Raw genomic sequence first — 21,295 nt, forward strand, 5'->3', positions numbered from 1 at the left:
AAATTCTTGTTTTTCTCGAAAAATAAAGCAATTACATTTTATTTATATTTCCACTTTTATTTCTGTAGAAACTTTAATAATATTAATAGAATTGCATTTATTAATTTTACTGCAAAAACTATTAGGATAGAAATATCGAAGTCCTCTGAACAGCAATAAATTAAGTAATCAATGTAAATAAAAACATAAACAATATCGAAGTTCAAATTGTACGCAGAGCGGATTTTTTAGTTTCTAAAATATGGGGGAAATTTGGAGACGAACAGTTACAAGTGTTTCAGAAAGAATATTTCCTGGGTTGTATCATACAACATACGCCGAATCTGGGTTCTATAAAGTTGGTAAGATTATATATTTAAACCTAGATGTTTCTTCTGTCCAGATTAAGTTGGAAGACACCATTGGAAATAACTTTAAATCCTAGCTATTTGCAACTTTCCATTAGTATTAAGTACAAATGAAGTTAAGTGAAACGATAGCATATATAGTTTTGCACTGACAGCTACAATAAAATAATGTTACAGATCTGGGACCAACATGGATTTCTTACATGGTTGACTTCTTTTTGCAGGAAATTTACACTTCGTAACTTTAAATATTTTTCCGTATAGGATTGTATTCATGAGTGTAGATTTACTTTATGAGAACTGCTATGGATTAAAAACATATACGGTAACTTAAAAACATATACCATTAAAGGGCAATTGTTTAGCTTTGGAGGGTCAGGTTTTTAACCGAATTTTTGCGATATTCTATTCACATTCGGTTAGATTAGGTTATTAACATTTAATTCAGACAGCATTGCCGAGCGAGAGTTAGCGAGTGAAGGCGGGTTAGAGTCCCACAGGGCACGTTATTTTCTGTCTTTGTTAGTGTTGGCTCCCCATTACTAATCAATTACTCATGAAAGTAACAGTGCCAAAAATAAGCCAGGGAGTGGCCGTAGGGAGTAGGCGCCTCAGCGACGGTGAGTTGCTCGTAAGGGATTCAAATGGAAATGCACTGTGTTCCTTATGTTACTACATGCCTTACGTGTTGGAAGCTTTATCGTTACATTGGCATACGAATTTATTTCACTATGGCTTCCTTACGTATTTTAAAACATACCAACAATTCATTTTATTTTAAATACATATATATTAAAGATGTCAGATGTGAGATGTGCATATATTTTAGTTATTCCAACTGAAGTATCATTAGATATTTCTTCTGTAAATTTTATAAATCTCTGGTCCCATTAACTGGACCTACATCAAGATAATGATCAAATCACGTTTATGAAAATAGTCTGTAAATATATTAGGAGTTCTTATTTTATTCATTTTTCTCCATCATGTGTGTACAAATTACAATATAGGTGCATACATAAAATGACAATAAATTCTATAAAGAGAATATCAGTTCCTATCTTTCACTTACTAGGTATGTTTGCTGGAGGAAATTTGCTTCTTAATACACCTGGAATCGTGTTTGGGTGGTGGGTACTAATAACAATCACTCTATAAATATTTTTTAACATCCCACGATTATGTTTCTAAGATAAGAGGGACGGTAATGATTATAGATGGAAGAGTGCAATGAAGAAAACGGAGAACCCTCGGGAAAATCCTGCTCACGGTGCTTGTACACCTTAAAGTTCATCTGATGCAAGCTGATATCAAATCAGGGATCCACGCACAATAAGTGAGCAATCTACCACTGAGTCACCACGGCTCCCAGGTAAAAAATCTTTTACAGTACTATGTACTACAGAAGTCAGAACCTACGTCATATTTGCTCCTTCGAGCTTCTTTTTTCCGAACTATGAGTTCCTTATCATCACTTTATTTGTATAACTTTATATAATCCATTTTCTGTTTTTCGTAATCGCAAACTATGTCACCCTACTCACACTTCTTGCTATAAGTGACTCGTGAGCCTACGTATACTATGTGTGTACATTGCTGACATACAGTTTCGTGATGCATATTTAAAGTTATTCTACGTTACTACTTCATTTTATATGTTCGGTGTTTACATAAATACCTTCTTAAGTACAGTAAAGCCCCGATTATCCGCAAAAAGAATAATAGCCCTACTGCAGTGGCCCTCAATTACATTCCATAAGTACTCGTTTTATACTGGCGCTGCGCATGCAAATAAATACTGTATGGTCTAAAACATTGACTGTAATAATTATCGAGGCATTTCTCTTCTGTCAACATCTTATAAAATCCTTTCAAATATTCTATTAACAAGATTGACCCCATACGCAGATGAAATTATTGGAGATTATCAGTGCGGATTTAGACGAAATCGATCAACTATCGACCAAATATTTACTATTCGCCAAATACTCGAAAAAAAGTGGGAATACAATACCCCGGTACATCAACTATTTATTGGTTTTAGAAAGGCGTACGACTCGGTTAGGAGAGAAACATTATACAACGTTCTTACGGAACTTGGAATACCGAGAAAGCTACTTAGATTAATTAAGATATATTTAAATGAATCCCAAAGTAAAGAAGGGTAGGAAAATGTTTGTCACGTGCTTTCATGTCAAAAATGGTCTGAAACAAGGAGATGCGTTGTCGCCATTATTATTTAACTTTGTGCTGGAATACGCCATAAGAAAAATCAAAGATAGCAACCAGGGCCTAGAGTTGAACGGTATTCACCAGGTTATGGCATATGCTGATGATGTAAATTTAATAAGGAATGATAGGAGAACAATAGAAAGAAATGCAGAGATCTTATTAAACGCTTGTAGGGACATGGGTTTAGAAGTAAATGCAGAGGAAACTAAATACATGGAAGTGCGTCGGAACCGTAATACGGCAAATTATGGATGCATTAACATATTAAATAATACTTTTGATAAAGTGGATACTTTCAAATATTTAGGATCAATATTAACAGACGAAAGCCATATTCACGAAGAAATTAAATGTCGACTAAAAGCAGGGAATTCGTGTTACTATTCAGTTCAAAATCTCTTGTCGTCGCGAATTCTGTCGAGGAATTTGAAGCTTAAAATATATAAAACGATAATCATGCCTGTTGTTCTGTATGGTTGCGAAAGATGGTCCTTACTCTGAGGGAAGAACATAGACTGAAAGTATTTGATTACAAGATCCTGAGACGAATATTCGGACCCAAGAGGAACGGGAATGGGGATTGGCGGAAACTTCATAACGAGGAACTACATAATTTATACGGTTTACCTAACATTGTTAGGGTTGTCAAGTCTAGGAGGCTTAGATGGGCAGGTCATGTAGCTAGAATGGAAGAAAGTAGAGACGCTTTCAAAGTCTTGACTGGAAGACCAATCGGAAAACGACCATTAGGAACACCTAGGCGCAGATGGGAAGACAATATTAAGATGGATCTCGCAGAGATAGGAATACAAAGTAGAAACTGAACCCAATTGACTAAGGATAGAAGTCAGTGGAGAGCTTTTGTGAACGCGGCATTGAACGCCCGGGTTCCATAGGCCATAGAGTTAGTTAGTTAATTAGAGTTATGGTCTAAAACATAAAAATAAATTGCGTTGTAAAAATAAATATTAGCACCAATAGTGCAAGTTTCGAAGTGTATCTCTACTCTGGTAGGCAAAAGCCGATTGTTGTAAGGTATGAAAAACGGGAATTGGGAAGAGTGATGTGCGTGGTAGTAAATTATATTCATTGTTCACTGTGGAGTGAGAGTCCACGGGCGACCTCTGGAGGATTAATTACGAACTTCTAATCTTTTTTTCAGGTTATCCACGATTTTCGCTATCCGTGGTGCATTCCCACCCAATTACGCGGATAATCGTGATATTCTCTTACTCTTTCTTTAAGTATTACTCTCAATTTATTTTACTACTGCATTTTTCAATTTTATTTTGGAGCCTGATTTTTAATTTGCGCCCATGGTTTAAAAAAAACTTTGCAAAAATTGTCACTTAATGCTTTAAAAACTTGCGTTCTACTAGAGATCTTCCAGTCGTATTAGGTATGCTTGCAGAATGTGATTTGTTTCGTGACACAGTAGCACCAAGTGTGTTTGTGTTTTATATCCTCGTTCGACAGCGAGGTTATGAAGGATATAATAAATTGTAATAAAGGTAACGTGGATTAGTTTTATTCGATTTTTTTTAAAGATTCTTACGTAATTTGATGCGAGGAATCGGTTGATGCATTGCCCCGATCTCTGGAGGTGACCACATCAAGGTCAGTTCAAAGGTCAACAAGCGCACCTGCACTATTGGTTTCGGTGGACTATTGTGTGCGCATCCTGGCCTTTCGCAGTGTATTTTGAGGTGCAATGAACTAGGATCTGAACACAAAATTTGTTTTAGATCATTTCTTATGTGTCTATCGTCTCTAGGAATCACGTCACACCAAGCCAAATATCTTTGCAAATTGTTTCATCCGTAAATCCTAATTCAGACTTATAAATTGTTATACTATTCAAAATAACTGAATAGTCAACTTCATCGTCTTGTGTGTTAATTTAATTACGCTTCAGTTGGTATCCTTACGCAGACACGAAAAGTAAGGCTATTTTAGAAGTGTTCTGCGACAGATGGCGTTGTTGTATCTTTATAGATAAAGAATATTCGATGTAATTGTGCAAAATGCATCCATAGGTAGCAGGCACGTTACCAAAGGTAGGTAGGTGCATAAAGGAAGATTTTTTTGTGTCAGCATATGCAAATACGACTGTTCATTCTCATGGTTGAAAGTAGTGCCATTGTTCTTTCTAGGTAAGGATACCAACTGGAGCTTTGTAAAGTTAACCTCTTTAATTGTGTTTGAATAATGTCTTCCGGATCTCTGTCACTAAATCGTTGCTTGAAACATAGTTAACGTGGAATCTATGAGCTAGCTTGGAATCTTAATTAAGAGCCTTAAACGATTTTGACCTTCGATTTGATCTTGATGCGGTCACCTCCAAAAATCGGGGTCTCCACCAATCGATTCCTCACATTAAATTACGTAAGAATCTTTGAAAAGATCTACCAAAATAAATAGCCAAGGTACGTCCGGTTTAACCCAGAATTGAACTCACTCACTATCAATGTGAATGCCAACGTACATTGATCATGGGATCTGAACTTTCTCCGCAAGATAAATTTGTAGAAATTTGTGCTGCTGTCCAATATTTGACATCGTTCGTAATTATTGTAATTTATAATTATCATTATTCAATAAAGTTATTAATTTTTTAAGTAATTACTCATTACAATATAAATTTCTTACATTCCTAGGGAGTGAAGTTGTGTCCAGCCTACCCTTGCAGATGGCGTTATACTTCAATGTTTACTTCTTTCCATTTTGGCTAGTCTCTGTGGTTATAATGCTTCATTTGAAAGTAAGTTCTTTATATGACATTTTGTAATTATTAAACAGTTTCAATTTTTTTGAGATAAATTTACAGTTAGTAACTCAGAGCTCTAAAAATGTTCTTCTGATTTAGGTGCCAGTTCACAAAAACCAAGTACCACAGTAATACAAATCCAGTTTGATACATAAACCTAATATTTTAACTTCCAAGTATAATTACTGGTACGAAACATTCAAGCTTAACTTACTACACAGACTATTCCTCAAAGGTAGCAGCAATTGAAGGCGGTATGTGAAGTTTTACAAAGCAAAACTGTGTGTTTTATGTCCATGTATACGGTATATTTTGTTGTTTGAGCACTGAAATACCACTCGCCGACGTTCTAGATGGATCAAAATTATTTTATAATTAATGGACAGTTCATGTTATTAAACATTTAATTATTAAGGCTGTCCGACCCAATTGATGACCGTAAATCGTTCTTAACTTCATTAAACTAAACCCTCTTTCACGAAAAACATTTAACGTAGGTAACACTGACAAAATTTGAAGCAGCTTGCTACTTTACACAATTTATCTCCAAAGTATCTTGCCAAACATTTTCATACCATTCGTGAAGAATACTTTATTTGACTTTTTCATGATAGAATTCCCAAATTCATTCTTAAAGTGCTGCGTCAATATTGATTGAAGCCATATGTTACACACAACAAGTATATTAGATCTACTTGCTGATGAGCGCTATAGGATAACACAGATCTGCTAGAAACTTAAAACGTGTAGAGTCTGACACTTCTTCACGTATGTTCTATTCTTGAAAACTGAATTTTAAACTATGTATAACGCGGGAAAACCATTTACACAAGTATAGCACTAATAAAAGTAAGTTTGAACAATAACCATGTTCTTTCAACACGACACGTAGTGAATTTTAATCACATAAAAACATGTTTCTATCAATGTACATGTAGCATACTGAAGGGATCTTTTTCTCTATGACCTTTTATTATTATCCTTTGTTATTTTTGGAAATTAAAACTTGAAAAACTCTAAAATACTCTTTTGCAAAATCATTTTACAAACTGCCAGTCATTCTGCTTTCTTCAGGAGACTATACTTCGATAAGAAAGTCTGTTTGTGCTCCGAGATCCAACACTTTGAGCTGAATGAAAGTTATTTATGTGAAATGGAGATAATTTTTGACATTTGTTATACACTTTAACAAAAGAAAAAATATAAATATTGTTATACTTGTAATTTTTTGAACTTACTGGATTTCCCTTTATCATTTCATTTATGACTGCCTTTATCAAGGTTGAGTATTATATATATATATATAGATATAGATATAGATATAGATATATATATATAGATAGATAGATATAGATATAATTATGAAAAATGACTCAAACACAATCCTGTGTTCGTGAAGATGAAGCACCTTAACCCTATGAAACGAGGTGCTCTTCTACCTTAAATCCCTCGCATGCTTTTTTACATTAGTTGAAATATTTCTTTTCGTCATGTCTATGTAGGAAACTTCGAGCACAAACAGAAAGTTTCGTAAATTCCTGAAGTGTTTAACTTATTCGTATGTTTTGATAGTGAGTTTTGAAAACTCGTCCCGGATTTCACGTAAAACTTGATGTCAAAGTTTGATCCAGTGTATCAGTTTTTCCTAAATTCCAAGTCAAAGAAGTAAAGAGGTGCTTTTATATTATTTTTTATTTATTTTTTTCTCTTGTGTATTGTGAAATTCCCAAATAGCCTTCTTCCTTTTTTTTAGAGTATAGAAGTCAACTATATTTTTCCTACCTAAAGTCCAAGAGTAAATATAGATGTTGCTGAAGTTTAGCTTCCTTTGAGATGGTGCAGAAAGCTCGCAGAAAGATGTAACTAAATTTTCGCCTTTATTAGATTTGAATGCGCGGAATCTTTGTGCACAAAGTAAGTACATGTTGTCTGCCTGTCTCTCTCTCCCAAAAAAAAAAAAAAAAAAAAAAGTTGTAGCGGCATACCTGAAGCTTAAGAATATTTCGGCCTCTTTCTGTTCCCTCTTCCAACATGAATTTTATACTTTTATGAGTAGAGTTAAATTCCAGTAATAAAATGTTTTTGTTGTAAATAATTAGGTATCGTAAACATACCTACAATAACTTATGCATTTAAAATTTTGAGCAGAGATAAGTTTAAACATATGTAAGATATTTTATTTGTGTTGAGAATGTGCTTAATTATTTATAATTATTAGAACATTTTGGGATTGTGTCTTCTATTGGAACTTAACTCCATCCACAAAAATATAAAATTCACCGCTACACCGATAGATTTACCGCTACAACATGTTCTTCTATCTCAGTGTATATGAAGGAAACGGCATGTAATTATTTTGTGCATTCAAATTTAATAGAGCTGAATGTTTGGAAGAACTTTTTTCTATGAATTTTCAACATCGTCTCTGAGGAAACCGAAATTCGCACCAACATCTGCATTTACTATTTGATTGAGAGAGAAGAAACTGATTTGACTTCTACACCCTGAAAAAATGGAAGAAAGTTGCATGAGAATTTCATAATAGACCAGGAAAAAAATATATATATATATAAAAATGGATCCCATTACCTCTTTAGTCTGATATTTCGGGAAAACTGTGCAACATTGGATCAAAATTCGAAATAAATTTTTCCGTGAAATCTGGGATAGTGTTGAAAATCACGATTCAAATTTAAGGATGACGTAGTTACTTTACCGTTTTGTTGTTAGTTAAATGTGTCTGTGTCCTAGGTGCGCTTATGCTTTGTTGGGGCTACTGGTTGAATGAGATAATATATTACTCGTTCCAATTACATATAGTGGAGTTTGAAAGGAGTTGTATGCTGTGGTGTATAATACGAATCAACAGTAGAACTGTATAAAATGTAGACAATTAGTTTAACTTTGTCACACTGTAACAGCGCAACAACATACTTCTATTCTAAACTAACGCTTTCTCACATCCACAAGAATCTTCAGCTGCACTGGGCGTGAGCACGAAGCCTCAGTGTTACACCTCTGGAGCGGGGATCCCTTTTTCTATCCCAGCTCGTGGCAAGTGAGCTTTGTGGTAGATAAAACACCGTGTGCGTAGGTTTTCTGGGTTCTCCTACTTTCTTCATTCATTTCTCATCATCACCGTCTTCTTTAACTTACACGGCATAAGAGTAGAACGTAAAGCTTAAAGATTTTTCGAGCTGCATGGTAGTAGGGCAAAGAATCAAAACAAAATTGCAAATAAGGAGAAGGTATTGACATGAGAGAATATATTGTATGAAGTAAGAGTTGTTTTACAGCATCAACCAACAACGACATCTGGATACTTAATATTTGGGTAACAAAATAAAAACCGTTTCACAATCCTTTCTGTGTCTATTTTATTCTTCAAATTCCGTAAATGATCCATTATGTATAATATACAGGGTGACCGCGTGACTATGTTACAAAATTTAAGGGATGATTCCTGACACGGAAACAAGAAAAAAAGTTCAAATAAACTTTTGTCCAACGTACATAATTTCGGAGCTACAAGGTGCCGAAAGCGTGGGAAACTGACATTCAAAGCTCTATAGCTCGACTATGGTGAATGATAGAGCTAATGCGGCATGGTCACGTCAAAGACACCGAAGCTGCTGTATTCAAAAATGCTTAGGTCGAGATCGTGCAATTCGTGCACAAGGGATTCCCCAAAGGAGCGTAGGGATTCCCGGATAATCTGTCAAGAAAGATGGGTCGAAAAGGATACGGATGAATAGCTGTCCCAACTGCTAGCAATAATGCGTCTGTACTAAGTCGATATCTCGCACAAGCACAAAATGGCGAACAGTTTTATACGTGCCATGTGTGGTTGCATAACGCGCACTAAATAAGAGTGGGGAAAATATGAAAGGAAAATGTGAATAATTTAGTACAAATGGTAAATACATGATAGTACACTGTCCTGTTCATTGTACGTATAGACGCGTTTAATAAAGGGAATAATCATGAAACGTACTACAATGTTGTACAAACATCACACTATCATTGTTTTCTTTCATGTAGTTTTGTCATTGAAAGCAAGTAAAACTAAGGGGAAAAACCGGGAGATATGGGTGCTTTCTTCCAGGCAGAAACTTTATTTCATTTGATGATACGAGCCGAGGATACTTTTTACGAGAGGGGGATTTTTCCGCCATCCCATGTTAATTTGACCACTGCCAGAGAACAACAGTAAAATATCCGTTTCTTATCATTAGCCGTAATGTGCGTTACCCGAACATTGAAAAAGAACAAGGAAAAACAATTTATCAGGACGTTTGTTTTAGTCGCTGCTTCCGATGTTTTGCAGGACTAATTCCGAGATTTTGTCTAGAATGCTTAACATGTCGTATTGTTATCGTTTAGAAGATATTTTGTTTTCACAGACGGTGCTATCACCTGAAGTACACCACAGTTTGCAGGTTTGATCACAAGCATTTGTTCTTCCTTCTGTCGTAGAAAACAATCGAAGGTAAGGAAAGTATAAGACAACCCTACTAGAAGTTGTTGTGGAAGGTGGAAGGTCATTCTTCATGTGGTTTTGTTCGTAGCGTACGAGTTCCTTAGTGCAGTTTGTGCTTTGCTTGTTCGAATGTGAGATCAAATGGAGTATTCGATAGCAGAACTTGCGCACATGATATTTGTATACGGTCAAGCAAATGGCAACAGTCGACAAGCTAATAGGTTAGATCGACTGAAGTATCCAGAAAGAAGACATCCAGCCAGACTTTTTCAACGCTTACGAGACACGGGGAATTTACAACCTCAATACTACGACCAAGGAAGACGAAGAACCACAAGTACTCCGAACTTTGAAGAACAAGTGCTTGACCGTTTCACCCAAGACCCAACAGTAAGTACCCGGAAAGTAGCACGTGAAAGGGGAGTAGCACAAGATACTGTTTGGAAAGTAGTACACGAGCAACAGTTACACCTCTATCACCCGCAGAGGGTTCAGGCCTTACGTCCAACTGACTTTCAACCTCGCGTTCGGTTTTGAGAGTGGTTTCTCCAACGCTCTGTAATTGATCCACAGTTTGCTTCCTACCTGCTTTTCACCGACGAAGCTTGTTTTACGAAAGACGAGATATTTAATAGTCACAATAGTCATGTATGGGCAGACGAAAATCCTTATGCAATTGTGGAAAGGGGCCACCAAGACCGATTCGCCATAAATATGTGGGCGGATATTATCAGTGATCAGATAATAGGTCCATATTTACTACCACCACGATTAACTGCACCAGTGTATACGAGATTCCTGCGAGACATACTTCCAGAGTTATTAGAGGATGTCCCTCTCGGTGTTCGTCAACGGATGTGGTTTCAACATGATGGCGCCCCAGCCCACTTTTCAGCTAGTGCTCGAGAGTATTTGAATCAAACGTTTCGTGACAGATGGATTGGAAGAGGCGGTCCTTGTAATTGGCATGCACGTTCCCCAGATTTACATCCACTTAATTTTTTCTTGTGGGGTTATGTCAAAACACTTGTCTATGAAACGTCTATAGACAACGCAGAAGAACTTAGCACGAATACTCGCTGTCTGTGATACTATAAGAACAGATCCTGGGTTGTTACAGCGGATGCGTCAGATCTTACTGCGACGCTGTAACGCCTGTGTTGAAGTAGAGGGACACCATGTCCATCACCTATTGTAGGATAATTGGGAGATTTGTCTCGTTTACAGGTAATTGATGATGTTCTTGGCTGCATTCAATCCTGCTGTAAAATGTTGATTGAAGACATTATTCCCATTCTTGTGACTTTTGTTTTTAGGAAACAACCTCTTTTGCATTATGGTTGTTTCGCTCAGTTTTGTTTATTTGTTTTCAATGACAACAATACATGAAAGAAAGACTAATAGTGTGATCCTTTTACAACATTTTAGAACGTTTCATGACTATTGCCTTTTATTAAATGCGTATGTTCAATGATAGGACAGCGTAATATCATGTATTTAACATTTGTACTAAATTATTCACATTTTCCTTTCATGTTTCCCATTCTTATTTAGTGCGCGTTATGCAACCACACATGGCACGTATAAAACTGTTCGCCATTTTGTGCTTGTGCGAGATATCGACTTAGTACAGACGCATTATTGCTAGCAGTTGGGACAGCTATTCATCCGTATCCTTTTCGACCCATCTTTCTTGACAGATTATCCGGGAATCCCTACGCTCCTTTGGGGAATCCCTTGTGCACGAATTGCACGATCTCGACCTAAGCATTTTTGAATACAGCAGCTTCGGTGTCTTTGACGTGACCATGCCGCATTAGCTCTATCATTCACCATAGTCGAGCTATAGAGCTTTGAATGTCAGTTTCCCACGCTTTCGGCACCTTGTAGCTCCGAAATTATGTACGTTGGACAAAAGTTTATTTGAACTTTTTTTCTTGTTTCCGTGTCAGGAATCATCCCTTAAATTTTGTAACATAGTCACGCGGTCAACCTGTATAAGTAAAATTATGCAGTGGAGAATAACAACTTAGTTATCAATAATCAAACACGGAAATATCCATTCCTTATTCAATTGTATAGAAGCTTCATGTAACAAACGTCATTTACATGTTCATTTCATATTTATAATCTTCGTAGACGGGGGGCGCGCGGTGGCTCAGTGGTAGAGCGTTCACCTCCGGTGCTTGGGGTCCCTGGTTCGATCCCAGCTCGCGCCGTGTGGACTTTGTGGTGGACAAACACTGTGCTCGTGGGTTTTCTCGGGATTCCCCCGTTTCCTCCCACTTTCTTCATTCCATCATTTAACTCATCTCTCATCATCGTCTCCTTTAACGTAATCGGCATAACCGTGGAACGTTAAACTTAAAGATTTCATTTCATTTCATTTTCTTCGTAGACGTCTATTTGGATTAGAATGGAACATTACATTTAAACTGCATACTTTATTAGCTATCAATATCCACCCTCTTAGGGTTATTTATATCTTAATTTGTTTTTTACATAACAAGCAGAAATTCTTTTGATCATTTTGCAGAATATGATCAGATGAAGCAAATCTGAGTTCTCATATAATAGTTGAATAAAAGGTTGAGCATTAGTTACGGAAAAGAATAGGCAGAATGACGGAAATTAGGGTAGCTTTCCATATTCACTAATATACACATGGTCAACTAACAAAACTCTTAAAAAATAGTGTATTTTACGGGACATTTGATTACAATACACAAAATGCCAAGATTCAGTATTTCGCAAAATAAATATTTATATTCGACGGATAATTGAAGTCAAAAATTATTATTTTACTTCTCCCTTTAAAAAAAAAAAAAAATCGAAGCTTGAAGTACAAGTACAAAATGTAGCATTAAATAATTAAGCTAAATTTAATATGGTAAAATTGGAAAAGAAATGTAACTAAGTATTACTCGTTAGAACTGCAGGCACTTACGAAATTTTCTATTCGTGCTCGAAGTTGTACATAGGCATGACGAAAAGAAATCAACTAATGTGAAAAAGCATGTGAGTGATTCGAGATGAAAGAGCTCCTTACTTCAGGTCTATCCAGGCCCTTAGAAGAAACAGAAATCAGAGTGATAGAATAATGTACTTCATCTTTGGTACACGAGTACATAATCGTGTTTTAGTCCCCTCTCATCCGAACAAAAAGTCCGCTATTTAACCATGATAACGGCAATCTGGATCATAAGTGGGATGATATGGGAAAATTCAGTACGTTCAAAAAATTACAAGTATAACAATATTTTAATTTCTCTTTTGTTAAAGTAAAAATTATCTCCACTGCACATAAATAACTTTAACTCTGTATCTTTATTCAGCTCAAAGCGTTATTGGTAGGAGCACGAGGTTTTCGCACTAAGAATTTGAAAATTTTGCGTTTCGTTTTTCATATTTCGCGTTTTGTCTCATTTTCCAAATAAAGTTTCGCATTTTGCAGCCCTTGTGAAAAAAATATTCCCTGGCAGTTTTACAACTGTTCCTTTTATTCATAGATCACTACAGAAATAAACCATTAATTACCTAAAAACAAAATACACTGAATATTTCACTTGATATTGTAAATTTCACTTATAGAAAATTATATCTTTTTAAACCAAACTGAACGAAAATCAGTAACTAACCTTACTGTGAGTAGGAAAGTTTGCGATGATGATAGCTAACGCGCAACATGTTCTCTATAGCCGTGTCCGAATCACCCAAAACGTTCATGCCACGTTCTACCGTTCCGTCAGCGGAAAATTGGTGTTTTTAAATTAATGAAAACGTATTTTTGAAATTTGACGTTATTTCGCGTATTGTTAGAAATTTCGCGCAAAACTGTCAATTTCACGTTTTATCGCGCAACGGAAACCAATAAAAATACACATTGAATACCATAAAACGTCAAGAAACTGAAAATTACTTAATTCTGACAGATTTCGTTGTATCGCGCATTGCGAAAAGCTCGTGCCTCTAGTTATTGGATGTCGGAGCACAAATGGCTTTTCTTATCGCAGCATAAACTCGTGCAAAAAGCAGAATGACTGTCATTTTGCAGTGATTTTGCGAAAGAGTATTTTAGAGTTTTCCATTTTTTTATTTCCAAAATTAATAAAGAATAATAATAACAAAAAAACTCACAGAGGAAAAAATCGTTTTATGTTCTTTTCAGTATGCTAATTGTGGATTGTTTGAGAAATGTTTTTATATAATTAAGACTCATTATGCACTATTGTGTTGGAAGAACATAGTTGTTCAAACTTTGGTATACTTGTGTAAATAGTTCCTTCTATGCCATGTAATGGTTTAAAATTCAATTTTCAAGAATAGAACATACGTGGAAATCTGTAGTACTGTACAACTTTTAAGCTTCTGACAGATCTGTGTTGTGATGTATACACGTGTCCTACACGTGCATGAATAATTAAGGGTAATAATTATAGCAGGAGAGAACTTACTTAGAAAGGCATCCAAGAAGGTTGAAATGTAATAATAGGAAGAAATTTTATTTCTGGATGCAGGATATTACTTATTTTTAATCCACTTGGTACAAAGGTAGGTCTGCTACATCAATGTTTCGATCTCGTTTTCTCCAAATTTCTCAAGCTTCTTCCTCTTTGACCATGTGAAAGTATCAAATATCCTGGTTCACATTTCAATGCTATGTTCACTGTTGTGAAACCTTTGCTTTTAATGCAACGGAATTAAATATCATATATATTTAAGGTTCCAGGTAAATTGGAAACTTTGAGATTTATAACGATATTTTTTTTATAGTTTGCTTTTAAGGAATCCAAACGTACATAAAATTCAGAATTACTGGCAAGTAAAAATCGGAAATACCATCGTCAATAAAAGCTAGACGAAACACCGACATGATCTCAGGAATTTTCCGAGCCCCGTAATAAGTTGTTCTGAAATATAGAATAAAAGAATAGTTGAACCCTTCTGAACTTACCTGTAAGATTTTGAAACGTGTTTTTACGATATTGTATGGAATCCGTTGTAAAGTTAGAGAGGAGGAGAACAGAGGACTCAGTTCTAGAGCGCTCATCTCTGGTGTTAGAGGTCTCTGGTTCAATCTCGGGCAATGTAAATGTATGGTGGACAACATTGAATTCGTATGTTTTGTCGCGGTTCTCCCACATTCCCATTCCACCAGTTATTTCATGATCATAATCCAATTAATTATCCGTCTTCTTTAGCCTAGATGGCATAACTGTGAGATGCTAAATTAAAGAGTTCAGTTTTTCGCGTGTATAGTTCTACACAAGCGCACAGACACTTCATATGTGTTGTTTGAGAACAGTTAAGCTAATTTGAATACCTTTTCAGCAACTTACAGAAATATCAGATTATCAGAAAAATTACAGACAATTAATCGAAAAGTTTGAACTAAATATTAAGACAGTTCCTGGACAAAAAGAACAAAATAATCTTTGACTACATGGATTCGTACATATAGCAGATTAGGCAGAAGGTGACGTACTGTTTAAGATTGATTCATAACAAATATGTTAAAATATCATAAAGTAGTGTTTTTACGTAGCTTGCGTCTTTTATTTATTCTTGATTCCTTTCAGTAGGGGCAATAAGGTAATACTTCATAAGGTGTCTTCATTCAACGTATGAATCCTACTTATTAAGAAGCCCCATCATGGCGAAATTAAAATACTGCTAATTTTACAGTAATTATGTGATATCTTCAAATAGATAAAAGATAATCGACATGCCCTAGATAATATTGTTTTACATGAGATACGGTTGCGCTTATCTGCTTTCGATTTCCAGCCAGTTAAAAAACTGGCATTTATTTTCGCATTTCTAAATGGGTGCAAACGGAAAACTACTACGATTCCTGATAACGGCACCTCATTCAAAATAATATTGTCTAGCACGCTCTTGTTCCACGTTTCGATTATCTTTTACCTATTTGAAGATATCACATAATTACTGTAAAAAACACCGCAAACCTTATTTAGTTATGTTATATTTTTTTAAAGAAAGCATAATAAAAAATATCATACCATCGTCAAAATTTTTCAGCAATTTTCCATAATTGTAAAAACAGATACATAACAGGGATTGGTTACTTTAGTTCATAATGGCGTGAATAAAAATAAATCGGCCTGAAAATACACTTTTATAATTGTGTATGAAGTATTTAAGAATTTGTAGAGAAGTTATCTCTACAGGAATACACGAGAGGAGGTTAATAAATGAACTAACACGTAATTTCGTACTCAATCTTCAGAAAGGCTATTTTTCCGAGAATTCTCGCAGACGTGAATGAGTAAAATACAAGAAATCAAGGATAAATAAACGCAAGATACGTTAAAAATATTTTGGCTGTTATAATACATAATTTGCTTAAACTACGTGAAGACCTTAACATATTATAATGAAGTACTTTTACACATGAAATATACACTTAACTTTCCAAGTGCTTTACTCGTATGATATGAAACAACCTATTTCTTTTCTTCTCTTTCAGTATGAATGTCTGTCTAGTGTATATCGGTTCATTGTCGTCATTGTGCTCATTGCAGTGATTGGGATAGAGTGCATTCGCTTATATTTGGGATATTTAGGCAACCTAACAGAAAAGGTGAGTGTTATTTCGTATCAACTATTAGATGTCAGTGTTTATTTATCAGTTTCTTAAGAACATCTGTTTATTATTTTGTACTCTAATACTTTACCATTTCGTGAACAAGCAAGCGAGGAAAATGATTTTACAAGAGATTAGGATTAAAAGATGTAAAGCGTCTGTATGAGAAAAACAGATGAGAAAGTAGTTTAATTAGGGAATTTGGTTCCTTTGTATTTTGCTTTTTGTCCCTGTGTCTGACCGGAAGACAAACAAAATAAATAAAAATAAATAGAAACTCAAGAACTACTTAATGAATCATTAGTACTATAGGTTGATAAAAATCGACCTTTGCTCCCGGACAGTTGAGGGAAGAGTACTTTCTCCCGGTCATAGCGTGGTGGAGGAAGTAGATATTACTTCCACTATTACCAAATGCAAAAACATTATTACTAGTCTATACAACATTTTATTTTTTAAACAAGAAAATAGTACTTCAGTAGTGAAAGGTAATACCTAAGTTTTTTTCCAGTGTCCTAATTTTTTTGTATGCAATTGCTTCTTTGGGGGTTCAAGGCTCCCATTTTCTTCTTACTCTTTTAATAGTTAGGAGAAAGTAATGAAGGAGGTAAATTCTAAACTGTATAACAAAATCAGAATGTTAATTTACACGTATAATCCTTTACACAGTTTTATCTTCACTTCATTTTCTTTTTGTCTATGAAATCGAAATGTATGATTTATCAGGGTCTTTGTAGTTTCCCATATTAAACTAAATAGTCACTAAATTAAGAACTAGTTATGGTGTAATTTGTGAAATTTATAATGGTAGAAATAATTTATTATTCAAAAATTTGAGTCTTACTGCAACTTTTAGGTATTCTTCCTTATACCTTTACTTGTTCAATTTGTTACCTTTACCTATGTTAGTAGGGGGCGGAGGTGCTCAGTGGTAAAGTGCTCACCTCCAATGCTAGGGATGTCTGGTTCAATCCCAGTCCAAGTGAGTTTGCGGTGGACAGTATCGTGTTCATGAATAATCTCGGGGTTCTCCCGTTTTCTCCCACGTGGGTTTTACTCAGAGAAATGACTTACAAGGGTTGACATTCAAAACTCCTACTATCGATAATCCAATTCCTTCAGATTTCCGCCATGGCTTCCAGAGCGCATTTCTAAATTTATCGCGTCGGCACGCCAGTTTTATGTCACTGAGTAATTACTTTATTTAGTTGAATTAAAATTCTGTAGAACGAATTATTTCGTTACAGAACATTAAAATTGTATTTAATTTAAATGTAATATTTACTTTCTTTCTATAAAGAATTGTACTGGAGTAATTTTCTGTTAACTATATGTAGCATATATAACTATCCAAAATACAACACTTCTCAAGTCCGGAAGTTGCGTTATATATATATATATATATCACAATCCACAGTATAGGGTTGTTAGTGAAATTTTAATGCATAAAATACGTAGATATATGGACGTGTAGGGGTCATGAAATGGTAAATTCGTTGAAATCTCGAATTCGATTTTTTCATGATCATTGCACTTGCTTCTTTCCTATTGTCGCTCAAAAGTAAAGGCACTGGAAGAGATGATTATTAATTTAATTAGGAAATTGTCTTAATTCGTCAAAGTCGATGCGTGTTTTTTTTTTTTTTTTTTTTTTTTTTTTTTTTTTTTTTTTTTTTTAATATGGTAATCTTTGGGTTTCGTTGTTGTTCTCTATATTTTCAATATAAAAATATGTGTGATATTCAATAATGTGCCTTCTTCATGACGTTACTCTGAACGGGTGGGGTAAAAGCAGTATTTTTAGAATACTGGCAGTTATCGAATTTCAGTGTAACTTCTTTGTGTTCAGCACGTAAGCACAAACATAGTAGTGTAATATATTATTACTATTATTTAAAATTTGTATTCACTACGCAATTCATTAGTGTAATATATATATGGTCTAGTCTATTACTTTTACTGTTTTCAGATACCAGAGCTGGCTGGGTTTTGGATGTTGTCCTTCCTGCTCCAATTTCCACTTCAAATGTTCCTGTTTTTGAATGAGGCGATGCTTCCAATGCCGTTGGAACGAGCTGTTCAGTTGGTGATGTTGTTGCTATTGATTACACAACTCGTCTCTGGATTTGTAGCATTGAGGCATGCCTCGCGACATCAGGCCACCCAATTCCATCTTCTGCAGTTCGAAACACTGGACAGTGGCGACGCTCAAAGTCAAGGAGAGGAGTCTTCAGCATATCATAACGGGAAGAATGACTGAATAATCCAGTGCGAAAATTTTTCAGATATCAAACTTGTTCATTCTGTCCGAAGAAAATGTAACGATGATTCCAGTTACTTGTGTTATTGCACTCTAAGTATGTCCTGCTAAGGAGCGGAATTGCGGCAGAGTAGAAAGGCGTATGTATGCATTAAATATTGCGCATACAGTAAATAGAGAATTCAAGTAAATGTACAAGCTAATATGATTAAGTCGTGATGCGTGACTTAGGTAAGTCGCTTTCTATGCGAGCTAATTGCCTATAAGATTCAGAAGTCGCCGTTCTTACATTCCGCAACATGAAGATAAGTTTTCACTTACGAAGATACTAATCCTGGTCATATGCGAAATCACGGTGTTCAGTTGATTTGAGTGAGAAAGGATGGCAATGATGAGTATCGAAGCTTTCGGTCGCGAGACGAACATTGTGTGGCCATGTAGGGTTTTCATGTATTTATTTATTTATTTATTATTATCATAGAATACTGTAATATTACGGAAAATATAAAAGAAAACTGATGCAATTTCATCATGCACACAAATAATAATAATAATAGGTCCAGATAATAGGATAGGTTCAAATCGCGCAATTCTGTGGATTTTTAAAGCTTTTTTTTTTTTTTCTTTCTTTCTTTCTTTCTTTAAATACCGAATCAGGTCATTGTCGTGGTTTTCATGAGCCTGAAACATGTTGAAAACAAGAAGAAAATGCCTGCTAAATAAGCCAAGACCGGAGAACGAACCGGGATTTGAATCGGAAGTGCCCATAAGAACATTTTCAGCAGAATTTAAATGCTGCACTTTTTGACAGTTTGCTAACGCTTCGTGTGGATTTGTCAATCTGACTCATTCAGATATAAAATGTTTTATAGAAAGATAAAATTAAATTTTCCAAAATGCAATGAATTTGCTTTCAAAACAAATGTTGCTTTAATTACTCCATATCTTTCAGTGTTAAAGCAAAAAGTACATTTTGCGTAGACTTTTTCCTTCCCTTATTTGTTTAAGCTAACACTAGCTGTACATTAAATTGGTTTATCCATTTATTGTACTGTAATTTCTTTAGCTAAACAAAAGTATTGAAAGTTACATAACGGCTTTCAAAAACATGAACAAAACTACTATTTTTTTTTTTTTTTTTTTTTTTTTTTTTTTTTCAACTACGTAAGATCAAAACATTTAAGTTTTGTACCTACTGTAGGCTTGTGTAGTGTATACTTGTATATAATCATGTAATTTTCCTGCGCACATCAAGAAGGTGAAATATGTGGTGTACAGGTTTCAAGAAGAAAATTTGAAGGGGTACCTTACCAATATCTAACAGATGAAAGCAACTTTTTGTAATATAAGTTTATGAATATTTCTTCTGTGATTTTTTTTTTTTTTTTTTTTAACAGTTTGTTATTATTCTTATGCAATTGCAATCAAAGAAAAATTCTAAGTATTGTTTCGTTTTAATAATGTTTACTATTGATAAAATACAACGAAATGTCGTACTTTGGAAGGGGGAGGGGGTCGTACAAACCCCACGAGAGACATTTATTGAAATCAAAATTATCTTTGGTATCTATTTATGTATAAATGGGTCAGAGCCAAAGTGGACTCAAATAATCCGTATCTGTATTCATTTTTCTTACTGATATGCAAATTAAGTTGTATATCTTTAACTCGGACTAATAAAAGTCGAATGAACAAACTTGAACTAAATTAGTTCTTCTGTACTCTGCAATATTTTGAAATTGTCCATATGTAATTCTCTATGTTTTCACTTGTGCAACTGTTTATCTTTTTGTCCTTCTGAAATAACTCTTGAGAATTATATTAACAAGTATGTAAAGATCAGTACAACTTAATTTTATCAGGAGTCCTTCGTGAGTGAGTCGGCAGACATATCGCATTTGTGGCCAATTAGTCCCAGCTTCGAATTCAAATGGAGGACAACTTCTCTTGGATGTAAGCCAAGAAGCGGTTTGGATTCCGTTTTAAGCTTATGTGACTCCTTCCAGCATAACCAGGTTGTTGCATAATAACACCAAGACGAAACAAACTTTTTTCTGTCCATTATAGAGCAAATTATTTAAACCAAAAAAAAACCTGGTTTAAACAAAAGAAACGCTTTTTTTTTTCAATAAAAATGATGGTTTTTGCCAACCCTAGTATTCATGATAGTGTCCCTATTCGTACATTTACAGCTAACTTCCATTTGCCTTTTTTTTTTTTTTTCAGTGAAATAAGTTTTTGAAAATACGAAGATCTTTCCATTGGAGAAGTTTGTACGAGGAAACGGTAATTTGCATATAATTCCTGGATAATACTATCGCACACTTTAAGAGACGATTTTTTTTACATCAAATGGAAGAAAAAAATCTTAATATAACAATGCATCAGAAAACATCTTTCCGAAAATGCGAAAGGTCAGTTTCTGAAGAACGCGACAGACCAGGCATCAGATTTATTTCCAGAATTTACGTAAACCATTCCAAGATTCACCTGGAAAGACTGATTAAAATCACAACCAGGATGTCCGCCGCGTTCAAATATGAGATCTCTTGGTACAAGCCGAGAATGATAACTGACCAAGTACATACATACATACATACAG

General features: G+C 34.9%; 1 protein-coding gene across 1 annotated transcript; it reads left to right on the forward strand.

The window, feature by feature from the left end:
* The first annotated feature begins 71 nt into the window (after nucleotides 1–71).
* On the forward strand, nucleotides 72–19,616 carry LOC145694540 (transmembrane protein 17B-like). The gene is made up of 4 exons (XM_081770855.1): nucleotides 72–341; nucleotides 5,237–5,340; nucleotides 16,317–16,430; nucleotides 18,403–19,616. Exons 1-4 carry the CDS (start codon nucleotides 242–244, stop codon nucleotides 18,691–18,693), a joined length of 609 nt encoding a protein of 202 aa, XP_081626981.1. The 5' UTR covers nucleotides 72–241; the 3' UTR covers nucleotides 18,694–19,616.
* Nucleotides 19,617–21,295: the final 1,679 nt, after the last annotated feature.

The sequence above is a fragment of the Thermobia domestica genome, chromosome 9 (genome assembly GCF_964235325.1).
Source record: "Thermobia domestica chromosome 9, izTheDome1.hap1.1, whole genome shotgun sequence".
Lineage (NCBI taxonomy): Eukaryota > Metazoa > Arthropoda > Insecta > Zygentoma > Lepismatidae > Thermobia > Thermobia domestica.

Bases quoted from the DNA above. Each gene is read 5' to 3' on its own strand.
- LOC145694540 (XM_081770855.1), top strand. From the start codon at position 242: ATGGGGGAAATTTGGAGACGAACAGTTACAAGTGTTTCAGAAAGAATA. The intron at 342-5,236 runs GTAAGATTATAT...TTACATTCCTAG, and splicing joins ATCTGGGTTCTATAAAGTTG to GGAGTGAAGTTGTGTCCAGC. The intron at 5,341-16,316 runs GTAAGTTCTTTA...CTTCTCTTTCAG, and splicing joins TTATAATGCTTCATTTGAAA to TATGAATGTCTGTCTAGTGT.